We start from the raw sequence: 21553 nt of genomic DNA, 5'->3' as shown, positions 1-21553 counted from the left end.
CACCCGAACTAACCCGAAGCAGCCCGACCAGCCCGAAAAACTGATCAAATAAGGTTCAGGTACTACTGTGGGGCTATGTGGTGACAGGTTGTGCCGGGTAGTGCTGGGTGATACTGGGATTCGAATATCTTTATTGCTCACTTCTTAGAAGGATTGACCTTTCCTGCTCGGAAGTGTAGAATGTCGCCGTTTACTACGGGATAGTCCTTGCCCTTCAGCCGGCAAAGACCTTTGCTTTTTACGTCCTGTTCGTTGCCGTGCTCCATAATGTCGTCGTAGGTCATAACATCCACAGCAACAAAGCCAACTTTGAAATCTGTATGAATAACCGCCCCGGCATCTGGTGCAAGGGTTCCCTCTCGAATGGTCCAGCTACGCACCTCTCCTGGCCCGCAAGTGAAAAAGTTGCTAAGGTCCAGAGATTCGTAACCTGCTGTGATAGCTTTGTCAACGTAGGCCATCGCCTCTTCCCCGGTGATGCCTGCACTGACCAGAACAAACGGTGCTTCGGGGTCAGCTTCTAAAAGATACTTTCTCAGCTTAATGGCAAGTGTCGGCGCTTTTTGTTGTCTAAACCGTTGCTCACTTATGTTTGCAAGGTAAACAACGTTTTTAGCCGTTATAAGATTGAGTGGTTTGAGTGCTTTAATCTCGTCATTGGAAAAGTCTACCTGTCTCGCATCTTTGCCGCTTTCAAGACCCTCAATCAGCTTCTCAAGGGCCGTGATGTAGAGCTTGAGCACTTTGTCGGCGCTTTTGGACTTTAGATCTTTTCGGGCAATGTCCAGCCGCTTCTTTCCATCTGCAAGGTCTTTCAGGCGCAACTCATTGCTAATTACCTGACAGTCGCGAATGGGGTCAACTGTGTCGTCTACGTGGGCGATTGAGTCGTCTTCAAAGCACCTAACCACGTGGAAGATGCCGTCCACCTGCCTGATGTTCTCTAAAAAGTTGTTTCCCATGCCCAGGCCCTCAGATGCGCCCTTTACCAGCCCTGCAATGTCAAAAACCGTTAAATATGCAGGCGTCTTTTTTTTGGGGGCAAATATCTGGCAGAGGTCGTCAAAACGCTTGTCTTTCACGCTTACCTTTGCCTCTGCAGGGTCAATCGTGCAGAAGGCGTAGTTGGCTGCTGGAACCTGCAATCCCGTCATTACGTTAAAAAGCGAGGACTTTCCAACGTTTGGCAGGCCCACAATTCCAATGGCTAGATTGTGCGAGCTTGTTCGTCCAAATTTGGCTTTGTTTTTGGAGTCTTCTCCGCTTTTCTTTCTTTGTAAACTCATAGCGTGCAAATTTTTCTTCCATTAATGACCCTCACGAAGCAAGCCAGCAAACTCCTTAGGACCCTTGAGAGGAACAAGACCCTGGTTGCCCAAGAAAAGCTGCTTCTGCCAGAAGACGCCCTGGCAGACAAAATTGGCGCATGCAATCTCTTAGTTGAAAAAGGAATAGCAGCGCTTAGCATAAACGAGGAGAAGGCGATTGCTGCCATTGAGAGGGCGCTGGAAACAATCCACCAAATATGCGCCGACACCTTTTCTGTACCTGCCCTGCCCACCCAAAAAACCGTTCTTATCACCAATCAAGAAAAACGGTTTATTCTCTCAACAAACATCCCAAGACCGCAAATTGACTTTAAAGACAGACAGAGCAAGTACACCTGCGCCAACACGGGCCCCGAGCAGCTAATTGCCCAGTTTCCTCTGTCTGCCGCCGAACTAACCCGAATCCACCCCCTGCTTGCCAAAGCAAGCCCTACACCGCCCAAGCGGGTGGTGCATGTCGAAACAAAAGAGGACCTCCAGGCAGCTAACGCTGAGATACTCAAACACGCAGTTATTGGCGTCGATGTAAAAAGCCACAGCTTCCGAAGCTACAAAGGGTTTATCTGCTACATCCAGGCGTCAACGGAGGAGCAGATCTATCTCTTTGACATGCTAGCACTCAGAAACGTTTCAGAGCACATGACCTTCCTGTTTTGCGAAAAAACCGTTAAGATATTCTACAAGCTCCCAAAGAAGAAAAAAGCGATTGAAAAAGACTTTGGGCGGTCTGTCCCCCTGGCCCTCGACGTTGCCGTCCTTTCGCAGGCCTCTATGCCTGTTTGTCTCCTCAACCGGATGATCAAGCTCTACCTAAACGTCCAGATTCACAAAGAGTTCCACCTGATTGACTGGAGGTATCGGACGCTTACCAGGGAAATAGAAACACAGCTAACAAATGACGTTAAGTACCTGATTCCTCTTGCAGCAGTCATTTCCCAGCAGCTGCTTCTGCAAACTTTTCTCAATATTTCGTTCAACGACAAACCGTTAGAACACTCACCAATTACACCAGAAGAGTTTGCCTCCACCCACCAAATTGAAAACACACACTCGCTCAAAGAAGTGCTCCTTCTCCGAGAGTTCATTGCCAAGCAGGAAGATGAAAGCCCCGACTTCATCCTAACCAGCAAGCAAGTAACTACCCTTCTCAAACAGATGCCTACAACACCCGAAGATGTTTTTTCTTTACTGCCAAAGATCAGCTCACTTTTTAAAGCCAACCTCAACAACTTTTTGAGAGTGCTCCACCCAGCAGGTCGGCCAAGCGCCTTTAATTTAGATGCTCTGAAAGATCGATAGATTGGCTCCACCCATCAAATGAATTTTTGAATTGTTTATCATTTAGTAATTTTTGGGGTGTAAATTTTGCTGAAATGAGAGATGCCCGTGAAGAGAGGCTTGCACACGTTCTGGACAGATACGGTGCAGTTTGGGCGGTGTACTACGCGCTGGCAATGGGCAACTTTGGTGGCTTTGTTCTTGTCAACTTTCTTAACACGCTTAATTGTGGGTATGGACACAATCCATACTTAATTTTCATATTCACCTTCATCTACCTACTTATATGTGTCTACAGCTCGTCCCCTAAATCGCTCATCAGAAAGGGCCATCCCTATAGGTACAATCTGGTTAAGCAGATATTTGTTTATGCCGTGGTTGTCGATGTATTTGTCGTCTGCTTTTTGGTGGGCTGCTCTGCTTTCGGTATAGACAATGACATTATCCTTCTTTTGGGGATAACTATCCAGTCCGGCTTCTTCAATGAGATTGTTCTGGTCTACTTGGTGAATTTTATTGACCTTAGCCCCGTAGAGATATTTATGTCGGTTCGGGTCAATCTTGCTAGAGACATTACCAGCCCGGGGATGGACAGGTCAGGGGTTGAGTTTGTGATTGTTCTCTTGTATCTGCTTGTGTTCGGGTTTCTTACAGTTGCTGCCACCTTAGAGTGCCTTTTTATTTGGAGGCCCGTGGTTTGTCTGTTTATGATGTTTTGCGTGATCTGGACCCACTATATCCTCTTTTATCTATACATTGCAGTTAACAGTGTCAACACACTGATGGACATTACCTCGCCGGCGAACAATGAGGACTTTAGGAACCTTTCCTTCTCTTTTATGAATGCGCTGAAAAAGATAGGGCTTTTTTCCTATCTTGGACTTTTATCGATACTGTTCGGGGCAGTAGATGTGTTTAAAAGCCTGATCTGGTACCAGAGGTGGAGTGCGGGGATGCACGGGCTAATTGAGGAAAAATTTGCGCGAACGTGTCCCATGTGGTACTTCTACAGGCTATACGGCCTAGAAACGGTGCTGATTGGCAGTTTTTTGTTTGAAACGACGCCCAGTGCCGCCGTGAATGCTTTAAAGACGGTCTTTATTGAAAACGGAGAAAGCTTTTCCAATAGCTTCAAAACCTCCTCAAGTAGGCGCAGCACCCGACTTGTGTCTGTGTTTTCTCTCCTGACCATTTGTCTGCCCACTACACTAATTATTACATCGTCAACGCTTTTCTGCAACCCAACCTACTTTATGTACCTTGGCATAGTTGCCTGGGGCACGTTTGCCTTTGCAGCGATTCCTTACATCAAAACAGAAACCATCCATAAAACAGTTCTTCTAGCATACTCCCAGAAGATCCTAGCCACTAACAGATCAATAGAGCATCATCTCATAGCCGTTCAAGCAACCTAGGCTTGAGCATACATACGCCCCAGAGATAAATAAACTATCCTAGGTATTGGTTGGTTTGGGTCTAGTCTGTACATCGCAAGAATCCAATCATTGAAGGTTCAGGTTCGGGTTAGTGTTCGGGTGTGGCCCAACCCACAGAGCCATTTAAATTCTACTGCTATTTTTTTCTGCAAATGAAAGGAAGACTCTCATGGCTTGATATACGCGCAGGCGTTAATGAATGCCAGAAGATTGTAGGCATGCACATTAAGACAGTATACAGCATCAGTAAAAAGTCCATTCTCATTAAGTTTAGCAACAAAGAGCAGTTGCTAATAGACCCGCCAAGCAAGTTTCACTTAACCTATGCTACCCACCCGAAAATCAACCTCACCCCCAATGCCATGTTCTTGAGAAGGGCTCTCAACAACTGCCGGGTTGAAAAAGTGAGACAGCTAGGTTTTGACAGAATAGCTGCAATTCACATGAATTCAGCAGAAGGGCCGCTTGTCCTGGTTGTTGAGATGTATGCCAATGGAAACATCATTCTCATTAACCAGCACTCAGTTATTCTTAACCTGATGAGACCAGTCGAGCACTTGGACATGTTCAAGGACTCGGTGTACATGATGAACGAGCCACAGCTAGAGCTCAGCCTTGAGAGATTTGCAAGTGTTCCGGGGGACACGCTAAAGAAAAAGATAGGCAGTTTTCTTTCCCTTTCGGGAACGGTGATTGATGACGTTATTTTTAGAATGAATAAGGTTTTTGGGGAAAGGCTCAGCGCAGAAACACCGCTGACGCTGGAAAAGGTTTTGAAGGCCCAAGAGGAGAATGGGGAAGCATTTGAAACGGTGTTCAGCGAGTTCTTTGAAGACATACTCACCGAGCTCACAAACGTTGGAGACTGTGGAACAATCATTTATGACGGGGCTCGGGCAGTGTCTTTCACGCCGTGGAAGCTGCAAAGCCCAGAAGAACAACAGAGAACAAAGGTTCTAGCCGGTTTTGGAGCTGCCATGGATGCCGCATTTGCCACCCCAGTGATAACGGAAACCGCCGCTGAGAAAAAAAACCGGAAGATCAGAGAGGCCCAGGAAAGAAGTTTGAAAGATAAAATTGCCGAAATAGCTAGGCACCGGTCCCAGGCCGAGGCCCTCTCCGAGCACCAGGAGAGTGTCCAGGCAGCCGTCGGGATTATCACCCACTCGGTTGCCTCGGGGGTCACCGGGGAAGAGTTTAGGCGGTTCCAAAAAGAAGCAGAAGCGACAAACCCACTTGCCAAAATGATCAGGAAGGTTGACTTCGCCAAAAAGAAGGTGGTTCTTCATGTAGAAGGGCAGGACATTGAAATCAGCTACACGTCCTCTATCTTTGAACAGATCAGCAAAATTTTCCAGCTGGCCAAAAAAACAGAAGATAAGGCCACCAAGGCAAGAGCAGCCCTGGCAGAAAGCAACCAGAAAGGAGAGGAGATTAAAAAGACAACAGTTAAGTTTGAGAAAGTCAGCAGGCCAATCCACTGGTTTGAAAAGTTCCACTGGTTTGTTACCAAAGATAACGACCTTATCATTGCGGGCCGAGATGCCAAACAAAACGAAATACTAGTTAAAAAGTACCTGAAAGAGACAGACTACTACTTCCATGCCGACATACAGGGAGGGTCAAGTGTAATCGCTGGAAAAGACGCCACGGAAGAAACAAAAGGCACGGCAGCATCCATGGCCATGTGTCTATCAAAAACCTGGGAAAAAGGCGTTATTTCCAGTGTGTTCTCAGTTAGGGGCGACCAAGTAAGCAAAACAGCGCCGGCAGGAGAGTACCTCACCCAGGGAAGCTTTATGGTCTCGGGCAAGAAGGAGTTCTACCACCCCCACCGCCTAGAGTACGGCTTCTCAATCATCTACAAGCTATCAGATACCGAGAACAGAGACCAAGATAACGACCGAAAGCTTACAGGCTTTACCACCGAGCCAAATGACGAAGAGGTAGACTATGCCATGCCATTTATTGGTCCATATAAGGACATTTCCGGGTTAAAGTATAAAATACTTCCAGGTAAGGCAAAAAAAGGAATGATTATCAAAGAAGTGCTTGCACTGGCACAGGCGGATGCCCCGGCCCTGAAAAAGTACATCCACAGCATCAATCCGCGCGATATGGAGCTGGCAATCATTTCCAACTGCAAACTGGCACAGGCAGAGATAGTAAAAAGAGGCACCCAATCTGTCTTTGCTAAAAAAGATAAGAAAAAGAAGTAACGGCCACGGACTGTCACCAACCTAAACATTGATGTATGGCAGGAAGTCCTCGCCTACATAGGGAACAAGCACGGAAGGAACCATCACTCCGCCCTCTGTCTGGTAGTTTTCCAGAAGACAGCACAGGGTTCTCTGAACAGCACAAAGGGTTCCGTTGAGCATGTGAACGTACTTTTTAGACGACTCATTTCCATCAACAAAACCAAAACGGATGTTCAGGTCCCTGCTCTGGTAGTCGGTACAGTTGGAGCATGAAACTAACTCCCTGTACCTCTGGGTGGCCGGGAAGAAGGCTTCAAGGTCGTACTTAATGGCGGCTGCATCATTTAGAGCACCTGAAACGATTGACACCACCCTAAACCCGAGCTCAAGGCTGTCGTAAAAGTCCTTGGACCGCTCTACCATCGCTAGAAACTCGCTGGGGCTTTCTTCAGGTGCTGTGATAATAAACTGCTCAATTTTTTCAAACTGATGGACCCTGAAAATGCCTCGGTTGTCTTTTCCGTGGGCCCCAGCCTCTTTTCGGAAACAGGTGGAGTACCCCCCATACTTAATTGGCAGCTCAGCGTCTCTCAGCCACTCGTCCGAGTGCAGGGCTGAAATGGGCTGTTCTGAGGTTGCGATAAGATAGGCCTCATTGGCCCCCTCTATCTTGTAAAGTTGGTCATCAAAGTCACTGAGCTGTGCTGTTTTCTTCATTACCTCCTTGTTCATCATGTATGGTGTCTGAATAAGGCAATACTCTCTTTTTCTCAAAAAGTCCATTCCGTAGCGAATGAGACTCTGGGCCAGGATGAGCCCGCTGTCTTTAAGGAAGTATCCTCGGTGCCCTGAGATTTTTGCGCCTCGCTCTGTATCGGTAGCCCCAAGTCTTTCAAGTACTTTGTCAAATGGAAGAAAAACCACTGGAGAAAACTCTTTCCTTTTTAGGTCTTGCAGAAAAATAACGGGATTCTTATCTTCGTTATCACTGGTTACAACGTTGGAGTCTAGAAGGTTTCCGATTCCCCCCGAAAGACTGTTTGTTTCTGCCTCCAGGGCGGAAAGTTTGCTGGCACAGGCTGCCTGCTCCTCCTTGGTCTTGGAAATGCGTTTTAGCAGCTCCTCTTTGCCTTCCATTACCTCCTTTGACTTGAAGTACTTTGCTCCCTCGCGCGTGAGGGCATTTAGTTGCTTGTTTAGCTGGTCCAGCTCGTATCTTACCTTGGTTCTTTTCTCAATGAGAGAAGCCACTGCATCAACTCTGTCCGTCTTGTTTCCCCGCCGGATTTCACTTGCTTTCACTAGCTCTATCCCCTCTGGTGTTCTTAGCAGTGCCAAGTCTATCATGAGGGGGCAAATATAAAATAATTTATGTTCTCGAGGTTTCGAGGTTTCAGACATTTGGGCTATTTATTGGGGGTTTGGCAGGCCTAGTGCGGTGTAGGCCTCGGCCGTTCTTTCCTGGAGGCCCTGGAGGTTGGCAGCAACCAGGGCAGCAACTCGCTGTATTTCTGCTTCCTCCGCAGCTATCTGGCTGGCAGCTCTTCCCTTTTTTATCTTTAATCTTTCAAGGTTTTGCTCACACTGGAAAAGTCCGTTATCACCTTCTGCAAGAATTTTCAGAAGTTCGGTTTCTGCTTTGTCCACCCGCCCCACTGCTCGCCGGTACTCTTCCTCGGAGGCCTCTTTTTTTTCAACATAAACCTGGGCATGGACTTTGATTCTTTCTTCTTTCTGGCGTATTTCTTCACCTAGCGCCTTTTGTGCCTCTAGGTGTCCCGTGTGCTTCTCGGTTTCTTCTTCAAGTCTTTCTTCTAGGGAGGTAAGCGTTTTAGTCAACTGCTCTAAAACCTCTTTAGCTCGCTGGTGCTCCGCCTCAATGTTTCCAGTTACTTCGTACTCGCTGCACTCCCCCAGGTCGGTGAAAACCCGGGTTTTCTCTACCTTAAGGCATATTTCCAGACCCGAAGGCATACTGGTGAGGTCAAAGAGGTACCTTTCAGCCTCCTCTACCAGAGCCCGCAGTTTTTTGTTCAGCTCTTCAATTTCTTTGAGAAGCGTGGTTTTGGCCCTCTTGGTTTCGTCCAGCGCTTTGATAAGCGCGTCCCGCTCCTCAATCATTTCTTCTAGATCTTCGGGCTTGATTGTTTGCATTTTGATTTCATCTTCAAGGTCGTTCCTGGCTTTTTGGGTGGATGAGGCTTCATTAACTATCTTACTGAGCACCTGCTGCGCCTCTTCAAGCGCTTTCCTGTACTTGGCGTGCTTGTTTTCGTTAAGCTTTCTCAGCGATTCTAGCTTCTCCAGGTCATTCTGCACCTGGTACTTCTTCTCCTCCAACTGCTGGATCTCTTTTGCCCCGTCGTTAAGTGCTGATATCTCTTTTTTCAGCGCCTCAAGGGACTGTTTTATCTCGGATGCAGCTTTCAGGCGTTCTTGGTTGATTTCGGATATGGCCTTCTCAACCTGCTGCCCCCCGGTGCTGGCACTGTCCCGGCCCTCCATGTACGCGGAGTACTCACTGTACAGGTACTGGTAGAAGATCTTTCGGGACTCTTCATCTACGCCGGTTTCTTGGCAGAGCATGGCCCGGCCCTCAAGCGTTTGAACGAGCGCTACTAGCCAGGCCAGCATTGACAGAAGAACGGGCCAGGTGTGTGGGGTAATTGCAACAAGCTGGCTTCGGTTGATTTCTGAGGCGTATGGATACTTGATGCCTTTAAGAAAGATGATGACCTCTTCTTCAAATTTCCGCGAAAAGTCTGATGTCGTGTCAATAAACTGTTGAATGAACTTGAAAATTCGCTGGAACTCTTTCAGGGACGGGTTGAGAAGGACTCCAATGCTCACAGGCATGTCGTACTCCTTCCCTGCAAGAAAGTCTACTATTCCATGGGCCGCCTCTGTCTGGTACTGCTTATCTCTTACATTCCGCTGCTTTCTTCTTGGATCTTCTGTGAACGTTGCTCTTCCCGTGTCAAAAGAGATTGAGTGCTTTGAGGGCGCTCCTGCCATGGTAGCTCGTCTCATTTATTAAAAAGTTTTTGTTGGGTGGGGTTGTGCTTGCTGCTCCCTCCAAGTCAAGGTCCCCCTTAATCAAATAAGGTTCAGGTGTTCGGGTTTTGTTACCCTTTTTGGTAGACATTTCCTTTTTTGGGTCTTTTGACTGTGGACCGTTTTATGAGCTGGATGTCGTCGTCCATGGCCACAACAATCTTCTCGTTGTCCCCGGGAACAAAGCTGTTTGAAACAACCAAATGCTCGTTTTCCTTGATCTGGTAGCTGAAGACCTCTCCCTTGAGCACTTTCTGAATGTCCCAAATGATTACCCAGGTTCCAGTGCTGACAATCACACACTTTTCTTCAGGGTCGGTGCTGATGCTGGCATTGGTGAAGTTTATCTCCCCGCTGAAGTGGTGCAGGTGCTCTGGCCTGATGCGCAGCTTTTTCGGGACGGGCTTCTCTTTGCCCAGGCTTTTCTTAAACCCGCTAACACCGTTGGCATCGGTGGTCACTAGCATCAGGTAGGTTTTGCAGGTGCAGATGATGTACCTGCCACTTGGCGAGATAAACATGCCAATGATGGCGTCTCCGAGTCCTGGGAGAAGGGTTTTTGCCCGTTTGTCGAGCTTATCGTACATCCGAATGTCTCCCGTCTGCGACCCAATGGCAAACTCTCCGAATGCGTTGGCATCTCCGGCTGAAAACTTGGTGGCGGTGGCATACTTCTTTCCCTCAACGACCCCCGTTGCTCTGGGGTCTATCTTATAGATGGAGTTCTTGGAAATGCTCAGGAACTCGTTGTTAAGCGGCTCCCCTTCTGTGTTTTTGGCTGACGAGAAAAAGTCGGTTAGATCGTCCTCGGTTTTCCAGGTTTCAGCGATCTTCCCAGCGTTCAGGTCAAGCTTGTAGAGGTGGGTGGGGTTGAAACTGTCTGACAGAATAATGGACTCGCCTGCCTGGGTGAGAAGCATTTTCTTGGGGTCAATTCGGTTTCCCTTGATCGCAAGGTCTCTGACTGAAGTAACAAATTCAAGTTCATCGCTATCATTTCGGAACACCCCAATGTTTGAGCCCCTTGACACAAACGTTTTCTCCTTTCCAACGGCAAGTGCCTTGTTTACCTCTTTTGTTTTGCCTCCAAAAATGTTGCCTGAAGCTGTTTTGGGCTGCGTGGGGTTCTTGGCTTGGGCTGTTTTGACTGTGTGCACCGTGTAATCGCTGCTTTCTGCCTCGGCCTCTTCCTCGGACTCGTCGCTCTCTTCGGCTTCGGCCCCGTAGTTGTCTATCTCCATCTTCTCAAAGTACTCCGTTTCGTCGCTTGTGGCCTTTCCAACGGACAGATAGATAGAGATAAACGAGAGCAGAGAGGGCGTCATCATAAACCCAAGCCTAAACACCCGGCACTCTTCCTTCTGTTTCTCTGAGGCAGCCCAGGAAAAGCTCTTGGTGCCCTGGTCGATGTAAAACTCGCACTCTGGGCCAATGTGGTCTCTTTTTCTGTACACCTTGTACTGGTTGTTCACCCGCAGGAAGGTTTCTTGCCCTATCTCAATGATGCTAATCGTTGCATTGTCGTCCACCAGGCGGTAGTCGCTGGTCTCGTGGTTGTACACCATATAGCTGGCATGGTCTCCAGTGTAGATAACCTTCCACCCATTGATTTCTGGCATGTGACTGGCTATCTTTCCGTAGAACTGCACAACTGAGGTAGGAAGGTTCTTTCGGAAGACAAAGACCCACTTGGTCTTTCCTGTCACAAACATGACACCTACTTCTTGGCTTTCTGTTTGGACAAAGTCCAAATACTCGATATCTTTGATAGGGAATTCTTCTTTTTCGCCGGTTTCTGTGCAACAAACGACTTTCCTGTCTTTTACGTCGATTGATGCGCTCTCTAATATGCTCTGTTTGTTCCTGTAGAGGTTCCCAACTGGGGGTAGTTGCCGGTTGAAGATGTTTTTAATGTGCTCCAAGACCATTAAATAAAAAAATCTTTAATTATTTATGTACCTCCCAGAGTTCCTACGGACGATTGACCGAGAAAACAAGATATGTTTTGAGCCTAAAAAAGAGCCAGAGACACTAGGCATGCTCCAGAAGATGATAATCTCGCAAAAGGCAGAGACACAGATGGAATCAGAGTTTCCCATCCAGTTAAAGAACAGATGGGTAGACTTCGGGCTAGACAGGGAAGAAGAGGCGGAAAAGAGCCTAGAAGGGAGCGCCTGTGTGGATAGATGGATGTATTAGGGCTGTGGCTGGGCAGATGGAGGGCTTGGTGAGGTAAAATATTGGCAAACTTCGTGCTTCAGTTCAGATACGTTAAGTATTTGGTGGATAGCTTCCATGTGAAGCATTCTTGTGGAGGTATCATGAAGGTCGCAGAACTGCCTCCCAAGCGCCAAATTGGTTTTTGAGGTGCTTTTAATCTCACTGCGCGTAAGAATGCTCTGAACTTCGGGTTCTTTGAACTTTATCGACGCTAGGCCGTCGGGATGAATCACCCCGCCTTTAGAGGTGGGATGGGCTGCAAAGCGCACAGAAGACCCAATAAACTTGTCAAAAACAACCCACGAGCCGCCTCTAAGCTCAGAGTTTGGGCAGATGTATGAAAAGATTTTGGTTTTGGCGGTGGTGATGTTTTGAATAATCTTTGAACCTGCCTGAAGAATCCCATCAAACATGTCCAAATGTCCAGCACTGAAGCCTTTCCAGTTGAGAAGAATTAGAACGTCAAGACCTTCGTTGCTGAAGTCTTTAACGGCCTGGGCTATCTTTTTGGAGGTTTCTGGGAGCAGAACGTTTTCTATCCAGAGCACTTCTCTCTCGCCAGATGTGCGGCAGGGGACCTTGGTTGTTACGGTGCCGCACCTCGGGTAGATAACGCCGCAGGACACTCCATTGAGCTTCATTCTTCCCACCCGGACGTTTGGCGCCCAGACAGCGAGGTACTCCACAAAGCTGTTTTTATCTGAGACAGTTTCCACAATTTCTTCAGGATTGAAATTCTCTATCTGCAAAGGCGGGGGGAAATTTTGAGGCGGGCTTGGGAGAAGGTATCTTGAAGACGTGTGCACAAAATCAATCCATCTAAGTATTTCCAGGACCCCTTCGGTTTCGGTGGTAACAATCCGATGAACCACCCCGTTCTTTGCCAGAATGCCTGGGCCGCCTATTTCAATGTTACTCTGGTAGAGGCTTTGCTGAATAAGTCTGTTCAGGGCCTGAAACCCGGTGAGGATAATAGGAGAGTCCTGCTTTTGAATGACTCTTTCGCCAATGCTGGCTAGGTAGGCGCCTATGCCCACGGCGCGCCCTGTGGCATAGGTAAGGGTGGGGATGGCGTTATACGCCCGCGCCATTTGCTTGGCTATCTCGGCGGAGTAGGACAGATTTTCCACCCCCATTCCAAACTCCCCGAGAATAGCGGTTATTTCGTAGATAGTGGCTCCTTGGTGGGTGGTTTTCTTGGTTTGGATCTGGTCTTTGTTTTCAAATGCGCGGTAGGCCTCTTCGGAGAGGTAGATCGTGTTTTTGTCTTCCAGGTAGAGCATGTTTTCTTTCAGCTTCTCAAACACCTGGATTTTGGCGCCTGAGTTGCTTGAGACGTACACAAACGGAATCTTGAGGGCCTGCGCCTGGGCTGCACACTTGGAGAAGAAAATGTCTTCGCTGATAGAGAATGCCCCGCTGTTTTCGGTTATGTCGCTCCCCACCAGCAGAAAGTCTAGCTTGCCGCTTTTAAACCGCCACCCTTTCATGGCGTGCTCGGGAACTTCAAAGACGCCTGCTGGGACGCCTGTTTCGTATACCTCGGTCGTTTCCATCCGGAGGTTGGTCTCTTTGGCGCCAAGGAACAGCTCGGTGACGGCCAGACCTTTGTGCATCTCTTTGGTGAGCACTTCCAGGAGAGTGCAGATGTCGTAAATGTACGCTGTCCCTAAAGATCGGGCTTTTTTCCTTTTCGGGCCATAAACCGCATCTATGGTTTTAGCCGATAAATCTTCTGTAAACTTGCATGGCGTGCTTGGGGTGTGCTTTATCTCCATTTCGTCGATGGCATAGAAGATCTGGTGCCCGCTAATAAAGAGCGAGCTCTCGTTAAACCCGCGGTGGGTGATCGCATAGAGAATAAACGGCAGCTCGCCTGCACACGGACTCAAAACAGCACACCCCTCCATAGTGTTTTGGTGGCCAGACATGCCTCCTGGGAGGATGCTTCCCCGAACAATGACTTCTTCCAGGTCGTATTCGGTGAGGGTGAGCACTCTTGGAAGAATCTTCCTTTTCATGAGAGAGGCCAGGCCCTCCTGGTCCAGATGCATCTCAGCAGACACGCACACAACCACCGACAGAGACGCCTCTACATCTGCAAGGATGTATGCAGCTTTAACCTCCTGGAAAAGCGCGTCTACAACTGCGTCTTTTTCAAGCAGGTCATGCGAGGACAAAACACAGCGCATGGACACCCTTCCCTCGGTCTTATACACAAAAATGCGCCTGTTCCAGTGCACCCCCACAAGCACAGAGTTGGTTGGTAATTTGTCGACCCCAAGGCGCTCGGAAAGAAGGGGGTCTATTTCTGCATATCGGGTGTCTTCCACGGTGTTCTGGTAGGTTCTAAAGGCGGCGGGGGCTTCTTCCGAGATCTCGATGGTGGTGACTGTCCCTTTTATGCTTGGTGGCTGGCTGGTTTTTTTTCGGACCAGGTAAACCATCCCCGCTTCTTCTCTGGGCACGTCCTCCCAGAGCAGCGTACAGAGAGCCCCACTGATGGTAAAGTGGACCCCGTTTTTGGTGAATGTGCCCTCCTTTGCAAACGTTCGTTTTACCCAGAGCAGGGCTGAAAGGTGGCTGGTTTGTGGAACAAGGCAGAGTGAAAGCATGGTCTCGGGGGACAGCTCCAAGGCTGCTTTTTCTTTGAGAAACTCGGTCCCTTGGGTCTGTATCCGGGCCAGCACATCGCCGATCTCTTTTTTTGCTTTTTCCAGGCCACTGCGATCAAGCAGGCTCTGGACCATGCACAGGGTGTTTTTGTCCTTCTTGCTGCTAATCGCGTACTTCAGAGCCGTGAGCATGGGGATGTGCTCAGTTAAGGGCGTGTTCATGTTTTGAAACGCCGTGAGAGCCTTCGAAATGTACAGATCAAGGCTCTGGGTGTGGTCTGCGCTGCTCAGAAGCGTGTACTTGTGCAGGGCTGCGATGACAAACTCTTCCTCATACCTCCACTCTTGTTCGGGCACTGGAAATTGGCTGAACAGGCTTAGGGTATAGTTGGCAGCTGTGTTTCTGTGAGAGATGGGCTCGGTGTGGGCAAGAATCTCTTCCTCCACACCCCCCACGATTGTTGCAATGACGTCCCCTGCAGTGATGGTGTCCCCCGAAGCTACCAGTTGGGTAAGTTTTCCCTCTTTGGGCGCAGATAGGCGCATAATGTTTTTCATGCACTCGATCTCAAGATACTCCTCTCCTTTGGTGACGTAGTCGTCTTTTAGGAAGCGCACAACTCTTCCCGAGCCGGCAGCAAGCACCTCGTTGCCGCCAGTGCCGTTTTCAAACTGGTAGGTGTGCCCGCAGCAAACGATTTCAGAGATACTCTTGCAGGTGGTGAAATAGATGGTTTGGCTTTCTTCCTGGAGGTTTTTGATGCGGTATTTTGCATCGGCAAGTTTTGATATCTCAATAACGGAAAAACCTCCACAAATCTCAACTCCGTAGACAAAAGCGTCCATTGGTGCCGCGTGGGCTGTAAACAGTATGCCCCCCATGCGAAAGATGACTTCTGTGCGCGTGGTAATCTTCTGGGCGCTTGAGAAGAGGGCTACATAGGCAAGCACAAAAAAAGCGTCAAAACCCCTTTGCTCCACCCACCTTCTTTGGTAGCTCTCAGTAAAGGCTGTGGTATGGGCGCCCGTTTCGAAGGCATCTGTGGAGATAAGGTCAAGAAGAAACTTGTTCAGCGTTTTTACCTCCCCCGAAATCCTGAGTGAAGACAAAATCATCTTTAGCGAGTCGACCGCCTCTTTCCTACACCCCCCCACCCCGAACACATGCCCAAACTGGGAGTCGTTGTACTGCCCAATGACTCCACTGTCCACCCCAAAGTACCCGACCGTCCCCGAAGGAAAAAACCCCGAAACAGCCACCTTTCCAGTACTGGGCGAAAACGCGCTGTTTGGGCACTCAGCAATGATCCTTGCAGCCACCACGTGTCTTTTCTCTGCTTCGGGTTTGATGACGCCCATTTCCCTGAGCGTGGCTATCGCCACCCCGGTGCTGATGAGCCACTGGGCTGCACACAGGTTGCTGTCTGTAAGAAGCTCGCTGACTGTGTGCTCCACCTGCAAGCGAGGGTTAGCCTCCAGGAAGTAGATCTTCCTATCCTCTACCGTAAAAATAAACTCAACGGTGCATGCACCTGAGTAATTGGCCGTTTTAACCAGAGACTGGGCCTGCTCCATTAGCGGCGGGAGCATTCCGTCCGGGAGAGTTGCTGGGCCTTCCTCAATCAGCTTTTGGTTGCGTCTTTGGAGTGTGCAGTCTCGGGTTGACAGCACCACAGCTTCGCCGTGGGTATCTGCCAAAACCTGCACTTCAATGTGTTTTATGTCTTTTAGCAGCTTGGTCACAAAAACCTCCTCGGTGCGCACCTCTGCCTTTACGATCTCAATGCTTTCTTCTAGCTTCTCCTCTTTCTCAATTTCCCGAATGCCTTTCCCCCCTCCACCATCTGAGGTTTTAATCATGATCGGGTATTCTACCTTTCTGCAGAACTCTTTGGTCTCTTCAATCGCGCCCACCTCCATCCACGGGATGGTTGGAATTCCGCACTGGTCTGCCAGCTTGTTTGCTGAAATCTTTTGGCCCAGAAGGGTCATGGCCTCCTCTGTCGGCCCGAGAAAGAGAAGGTTCCGCCTGGCACATGCCTTTGGAAGCTCCGGGTTTTCTGATGCGTGTCCCCACCCCGGCCAGACGTAGCTGCATTTGAAATGTTCGGCGGTTTCACAGATTACTTCGACGTTGCTGAAGCATCCACTCGCTTCTTCAGTGTCGATGTCCCGATAATCCGTGAGATACTCCAGATATTTGCTCTCACCTACCTTGTCTGATTTTCTGGCGAGCCCGTAAAACTCAAAAACACCTCTCCCGAAGCGCCTAAAGGAGAAGTCATTCATCGACAGAATAAACTTGAGGGCTGCAAGTGAGTTGTTGGCCACAAAGATCTTGTTTCCCCGATAGCTACCCCCTGCTGCGTTCAAAAAAGCTTCAATGGTATTGGGTGTCATCTCCAAGCTAAAAGATTTTGTTTATTTGACCTGAAGCTTAATTATTACCATTCTGTCTGAATTAGAAGCCCAATTCACTCGGTGCTGTACGCCTTGGATTGGGGTATCCGGGCTGAATATCCCGTATAAGCAAGTAGAAGCGTAGACACACACTTGACCATACTTGCCATGTCTATAAGCAAGGGTATGTGCAGGCGCCCAGTCACCTCCACCCCTATAAAAAACACTTTGGACGCAAAATCAAGCATAACAGAGCACACCAGCACCAAACAGACCCCTGTGTTCCAGTCTGCAATTTTCTGGGGGAGGTACGCCGTTGTTTTGCCCGATGGAAGATCTTTCCTTATAAGGATAATTGTTAAAAGAGAAAATATCACCACGAAAACGTCAAAAATGCTGCTCATAAGATAGAGAACCACAACCCCAAGAAACCCCTTGAATACCGTTTGCAGCACAAAGAATGAAGCCCCCAGGATAGCGCACACCCCAATCATGCACTTCCCCCACGCGTTTAGCTCGAGGGCGTCCCCGGTTTTGCGCGACTGCAGAGCTGCCAGGCTCAGGATGAGGAACGAAATGACCTTTTGCCCGATTTCAATGAGAATGTCTGTTTTCTGCAAAGTCTCAAGAACCTGCGGCCCCCCCTCCTGGAAAAGCGAGAAGTTCCCGAAATATGAGGCAAGTAGCCCTCCCCCGCTCCAAACAACAAAGAGTGACGTAATAACAACGCTGCACCCCACAATTGACATGTCAACATTCGATGCCAAGGTTCTTTTCTTTTGCGACATTCTTTCATGGGCCGAGTACTTCAAAAACATCCCACACATACCAACGACTACACCCATGTTTAGCAGAAAGTAGAATGGGGACACGCTTATTGACATGCCCTCTGTTTTACCTAGCTATTAATACTTGGCCGTGTTTTAGATGTGTTACAGGTCCCTTGCCCTCGTGTGTTTTTGTAGTGCCGCGAATGATCTAGCAAACCTTTCTGAGCCTTTGCAGAGAAGAATGAACTCTTTCTCCCCCATCTCTTTATCAAGCACGTAGCTGTCTTCTGAAAATATGCCTGTCATCTCCCCGCAATTGTTTCTGACTCTGCCAATGTCTTCTGCTGTGATGAAGCCTTTTCTCCCCTGGTCGATGTAGCTAAACACCCACTGAGCAAAGCTTTCCTTGCTCTGTCTACAGCTAAGAATGGTTTGTTCGAGATTATTTCCAGTGCTCGGGTTAAATGACCCATTGATATCTTGTACGACCAGAGCTCCTTCGCCCATTGGAAACACCTCCTTTAACACAGCAGTTAGGTTGAGCTGCCCTCCTTTCTTCATCTACGTGTTTTAATTACGCAAATAAATACGTGTTTGTGTGTTTGTTATGAATATCATGCCACGGGAGGTAGAAGGCATCATCAAAGAGGAGTATAAGAAGTATCAGGTGCGCACAAGCATCCACCACTGGCAGCTCAGAGATATGGTCACCACTTCTCCCACGGCCGGCGAGGTTATTTACGCATACTCAAACACGGTGAACCTTCTTAACACCCGAACGCAGAAGACGCACACCCTGGTGAAGAACCTGGTCTTCAACCCCACCTCTATCTGCTACGGGTACGGGATGATTGGCATAGGTGGGCAAAGAAGCCAGCTAGTGGTAAAAAATGTTTTATCCGGTACCGAACAAAAAATCTGTACGGGTGGTTCAATTAATAATGGAGTGGAAATATTTTGCAACTCCGGTGACATTCGGGTGCTTGTCTGCAACAACGACGAGACAATTAAGGAGTACTCTCTGTCAAACATGAAAAGACAGTCGGTACTCATCCACAAGGCGCCTGTCAACAATTGTTCGGTAAGTGCGGATGGAAAAATGCTGGCCACTGTTGGTGATAATAACGAAATCAACCTTTTTTCAATAGATAAGGAGAAGTACCGCCTTGTAAAAACGCTAAAAACCGTTAATGATGCCTCGTTTAAGGTTTCGTGGAGTCCTTCTTCGATGTACTTGGCTGCAAGCACCCAGGACGGGTACGTCTGTGTTTATGACATTCGGAACACTGCGCAAAAGCTCGCCACCATTCCGTCCATGCAGACCCCACTAGTTAAGGGGGCGTGCAGAAACGTTAAGTTTTGTCCCAAGCTCTCGCTAGACCTCCTGGCATTTACCGAGCATGTCTCGCACTTTACGGTTGTGGATATCAGAGACTTTGGAAAAAAGCAGAGCATAGCTGTTTCCTCCCCTGAAAGCGACAAACACATTTCCGGGCTCTCGTTTTCTTCCGACGGGGAGTCTTTGTACGTTGGAACCGAAATGATGATTTTTGAATTTGACATTAACACCCACGGAAGAAGGCTCTTCCAGGTAGGAGAGTTCAATTAATAATTGAAATATTTAAAAACCATGTCCGGGATCGAGGAGGAGTTCATTGCGGAAACGGAGGACACAAAACGATCCAAACCGGCAGAGGGGTCTGCCGTTCTTCAGATGCAGACAGAGGCCGTTGAAAAGCTGAAAGCAATCTCTACCAGGGCCTTCCAGCACACAAAAGCATCGATAGCAACCGTTGGAGGGAGTAAGCTTTGGGTTAATTCATGGTGTAGCCCCGATGCCCCAAAAAACCAAAAGGCCACAGGTGAGCCCATAGAAGCAAGCACAACGTGCAACATTTGCCAAAGAGTGTTTCTGGATAGAAGGAGACTTGCCATCCACAAAAACGTCCACATGAAAACAGAGTCCAAAAACAGCTAAAAATTTGCATGCGCCAGACCGAAGAAGGCGTCATCCTTGAATGCATAATAAAAACCAATGTCAAAAGTGCATCTATGACCATGGAAGAGGGCTTTTTTGTGGTGGCAGTTGAAAGTGTACCCGTTGACAATCGGGCCAATAAAGAAGTTGTTGAGGCCATGGCCTCCCTGTTTAGTGTAAAGAGAGCGTCTGTATCCATTATCACCGGGCACAAGTCCAAGCACAAATCTATTCTCATCAAAGGCCTAACCCTTGACCAAGTTAATCAAATAAAGTTCAGGTAATGTTTTTGGTCTATCCCGGACTAACCCCTCACCCGAGCCCCCTTACCGCAAACCAATTAAACTAAAAAGTTTGGACACCCCCTAGAATGGAATTAACGCCAGTTTACTATTTCAGAGCAGTGTGCAAGAAGCTGCACAATCTCCGAGTTTGGGGGTTGCTTGCGGTGCTTGCGGTTGCTTGGTGTGTAGAGGGGGGCGATCAAGACTTAGACTATTGTTTGTCGCCGTATACGGACGAAACAATCCAGTTCTTTTCCATAACCCGGCCGATTTTTAGTTTTCACGGCAAGCTAAAAACTGTCCAGATAGGCACAGAAACCCACATTCTAAAGAAACAGAGCGAATTAATTGAGATTACCCTCAAAAGACACACTGTTGACTCGATTCCTGATAGATTTGTCCAGGGCATTGAGTTTAGCCATCTTAAAATAGGGCCCGCCCCTCCAGATGGCCCACAACCCTCAGATATGGCCGTTTTGAACAAAATATTGGCAGCATTTGTCACCATTTCAGCTGAAACGCTAGAACTGCACGGTCCAAATCTTGTTAGTGAAGGCTTTGGAAGAGCTGCCATCCAGAGCTTGGGCGCGGCAGGGCAAAGAGCCGTTTCGGGAATTCTGGGCAGATTGGGGATGCCGGAAAACGCGCCAAAGTGCATCCTCAAAACCCACAACATCAGGCTTTCTAATGTCTACCCCCCTACCATTAAATGGCTTCAGGAGCGGATAGATCTGTCACAGTGCCAGACAAACCTGGCCATACGCGGGCCCCTGAGCCTAGACAATCTAGAGCTTCTGGACGGGTTTAACGCTGCAGGCATTGGAAGGCTGGCTCTTTACAAACTGTGCAGACTTGGCAGCTTAGAGTGCAAGCTACTGCGAGAAGGCCCGTTTCCAGACATCCTGGTCATAGACACCCACATTCCAGCCCCTCCAGGGGCTTCGCCCCAGATCCTACACAACATAGCCCAGCACCACTGGAAGGGATTGCACATCCACCAGCAAATATGGGAAGGCGTGGTAAACTCAGCCGAAGACCCGAAACGCCTCCGTATGGAGAACCTAACGATTGGGATGGATCGTTTCAGCGCCAATGGAGAACCTTCCACCAGTCTATTTTCACGACTGGGGGACAGCCAAACTACAACCAGGGAACTTGTGCTTAAGCTCCAAGCCGACACAGGCCCGGCAACGCCCCCGCTCCTAATCCACACGCTTGAGTGGGTAAGTAGGTGCTTTAGAGGCCTGGAACACCTTACTATTGACGCCAAAGCCACACCAAATGACCTCATCAGCTTTATTGCCGACCACCAGCTTGAAATGACCACCAACCCAACCCTTACATATATTCAAATTGGTAAGGGTGTGCGCTGGTTTCCAGCAATAGCAAAACAGAAAAAGACCATGCTGTCTCTTTCTCTTGAGGCCTGGGAGCTCTGCACAGCCGGCAAACTAGCTCGAGAGCTAGCCCAAACACAAACCAATCTCGATCAGCTGTCATCTGAAGAGCAAGAAATGATCACCCTTCAGAGGTGGATTGCCAGTGAAAGCGAGTTTGCCTGCGCTACATGCAAGAGCACACTTGCCGATCTTAAAGAAACCACCCCAGCCCCAGACATATGCATTTTGGACCATCCGCTGCACTGGGTTTGTAGTAATTGCTTGGGCCATCTTCCAGAATCAAGCACCGGGAGTGTCAGTTGCCCAGTGTGCAGAGGTAGCATTAGGCACCCATTTCTTACAAACAGGATCGAAAAGAACAGCCAGGGCAGGTTTGAGCTGACAATGGCTGAAATCCCAGACCCCAGACCCGTTCTGTCCTTTCCCAGCACCAACTTCGAGGAGCTGGTGGGTATCTATCAAAAAAACAAGAGTTGGTTTGATTTTGGCCGTTTTTTCCAGTACTAGTCCCAAAACACCACCAAGCCAGGCCACCAACAAGCCATTTGCCCGGCCTGGGGTGCTGCCAGTTAAACCCGCCCCAAGACAC

General features: G+C 48.6%; 14 protein-coding genes across 14 annotated transcripts; 7 read left to right on the top strand and 7 right to left on the bottom strand.

Moving 5' to 3' along the window:
- Nucleotides 1-137: 137 nt before the first annotated feature.
- On the bottom strand, nucleotides 138-1286 carry NEDG_01026 (uncharacterized protein; the record flags this gene model as incomplete). Its single annotated transcript, XM_067688444.1, has 1 exon — nucleotides 138-1286. The coding sequence occupies one exon, from the start codon at nucleotides 1284-1286 to the stop codon at nucleotides 138-140; it is 1149 nt and encodes a 382-aa protein (XP_067543632.1).
- A 24-nt stretch (nucleotides 1287-1310) lies between these two features.
- On the top strand, nucleotides 1311-2627 carry NEDG_01025 (exosome complex exonuclease RRP6; the record flags this gene model as incomplete). The annotated part of the gene is made up of 1 exon (XM_067688443.1): nucleotides 1311-2627. The coding sequence occupies one exon, from the start codon at nucleotides 1311-1313 to the stop codon at nucleotides 2625-2627; it is 1317 nt and encodes a 438-aa protein (XP_067543631.1).
- Nucleotides 2628-2701: 74 nt separating this feature from the next.
- On the top strand, nucleotides 2702-4021 carry NEDG_01024 (uncharacterized protein; the record flags this gene model as incomplete). The annotated part of the gene is made up of 1 exon (XM_067688442.1): nucleotides 2702-4021. One exon carries the CDS (start codon nucleotides 2702-2704, stop codon nucleotides 4019-4021), a length of 1320 nt encoding a protein of 439 aa, XP_067543630.1.
- A 173-nt stretch (nucleotides 4022-4194) lies between these two features.
- NEDG_01023 (uncharacterized protein) lies at nucleotides 4195-6261 on the top strand (the record flags this gene model as incomplete). The annotated part of the gene is made up of 1 exon (XM_067688441.1): nucleotides 4195-6261. One exon carries the CDS (start codon nucleotides 4195-4197, stop codon nucleotides 6259-6261), a length of 2067 nt encoding a protein of 688 aa, XP_067543629.1.
- Nucleotides 6262-6282: 21 nt separating this feature from the next.
- NEDG_01022 (seryl-tRNA synthetase) lies at nucleotides 6283-7590 on the bottom strand (the record flags this gene model as incomplete). Its single annotated transcript, XM_067688440.1, has 1 exon — nucleotides 6283-7590. One exon carries the CDS (start codon nucleotides 7588-7590, stop codon nucleotides 6283-6285), a length of 1308 nt encoding a protein of 435 aa, XP_067543628.1.
- Nucleotides 7591-7653: 63 nt separating this feature from the next.
- On the bottom strand, nucleotides 7654-9273 carry NEDG_01021 (kinetochore protein NDC8; the record flags this gene model as incomplete). Its single annotated transcript, XM_067688439.1, has 1 exon — nucleotides 7654-9273. The coding sequence occupies one exon, from the start codon at nucleotides 9271-9273 to the stop codon at nucleotides 7654-7656; it is 1620 nt and encodes a 539-aa protein (XP_067543627.1).
- Nucleotides 9274-9368: 95 nt separating this feature from the next.
- NEDG_01020 (uncharacterized protein) lies at nucleotides 9369-11225 on the bottom strand (the record flags this gene model as incomplete). Its single annotated transcript, XM_067688438.1, has 1 exon — nucleotides 9369-11225. One exon carries the CDS (start codon nucleotides 11223-11225, stop codon nucleotides 9369-9371), a length of 1857 nt encoding a protein of 618 aa, XP_067543626.1.
- Nucleotides 11226-11492: 267 nt separating this feature from the next.
- NEDG_01019 (acetyl-CoA carboxylase / biotin carboxylase 1) lies at nucleotides 11493-16532 on the bottom strand (the record flags this gene model as incomplete). The annotated part of the gene is made up of 1 exon (XM_067688437.1): nucleotides 11493-16532. The coding sequence occupies one exon, from the start codon at nucleotides 16530-16532 to the stop codon at nucleotides 11493-11495; it is 5040 nt and encodes a 1679-aa protein (XP_067543625.1).
- Nucleotides 16533-16606: 74 nt separating this feature from the next.
- Nucleotides 16607-17416, bottom strand: NEDG_01018 (uncharacterized protein; the record flags this gene model as incomplete). Its single annotated transcript, XM_067688436.1, has 1 exon — nucleotides 16607-17416. One exon carries the CDS (start codon nucleotides 17414-17416, stop codon nucleotides 16607-16609), a length of 810 nt encoding a protein of 269 aa, XP_067543624.1.
- Nucleotides 17417-17464: 48 nt separating this feature from the next.
- NEDG_01017 (uncharacterized protein) lies at nucleotides 17465-17863 on the bottom strand (the record flags this gene model as incomplete). Its single annotated transcript, XM_067688435.1, has 1 exon — nucleotides 17465-17863. One exon carries the CDS (start codon nucleotides 17861-17863, stop codon nucleotides 17465-17467), a length of 399 nt encoding a protein of 132 aa, XP_067543623.1.
- A 46-nt stretch (nucleotides 17864-17909) lies between these two features.
- NEDG_01016 (uncharacterized protein) lies at nucleotides 17910-18911 on the top strand (the record flags this gene model as incomplete). Its single annotated transcript, XM_067688434.1, has 1 exon — nucleotides 17910-18911. One exon carries the CDS (start codon nucleotides 17910-17912, stop codon nucleotides 18909-18911), a length of 1002 nt encoding a protein of 333 aa, XP_067543622.1.
- Nucleotides 18912-18932: 21 nt separating this feature from the next.
- On the top strand, nucleotides 18933-19280 carry NEDG_01015 (uncharacterized protein; the record flags this gene model as incomplete). Its single annotated transcript, XM_067688433.1, has 1 exon — nucleotides 18933-19280. The coding sequence occupies one exon, from the start codon at nucleotides 18933-18935 to the stop codon at nucleotides 19278-19280; it is 348 nt and encodes a 115-aa protein (XP_067543621.1).
- Nucleotides 19281-19288: 8 nt separating this feature from the next.
- On the top strand, nucleotides 19289-19564 carry NEDG_01014 (uncharacterized protein; the record flags this gene model as incomplete). The annotated part of the gene is made up of 1 exon (XM_067688432.1): nucleotides 19289-19564. One exon carries the CDS (start codon nucleotides 19289-19291, stop codon nucleotides 19562-19564), a length of 276 nt encoding a protein of 91 aa, XP_067543620.1.
- An 86-nt stretch (nucleotides 19565-19650) lies between these two features.
- NEDG_01013 (uncharacterized protein) lies at nucleotides 19651-21471 on the top strand (the record flags this gene model as incomplete). The annotated part of the gene is made up of 1 exon (XM_067688431.1): nucleotides 19651-21471. One exon carries the CDS (start codon nucleotides 19651-19653, stop codon nucleotides 21469-21471), a length of 1821 nt encoding a protein of 606 aa, XP_067543619.1.
- Nucleotides 21472-21553: the final 82 nt, after the last annotated feature.

The sequence above is a fragment of the Nematocida displodere genome, assembly GCF_001642395.1.
Source record: "Nematocida displodere strain JUm2807 chromosome Unknown 3, whole genome shotgun sequence".
In the NCBI taxonomy this organism is placed as follows: domain Eukaryota; kingdom Fungi; phylum Microsporidia; genus Nematocida; species Nematocida displodere.
The sequence above is the reverse complement of the archived record's forward strand: the minus strand, read 5'-3'. Positions and strand labels throughout refer to the sequence as shown.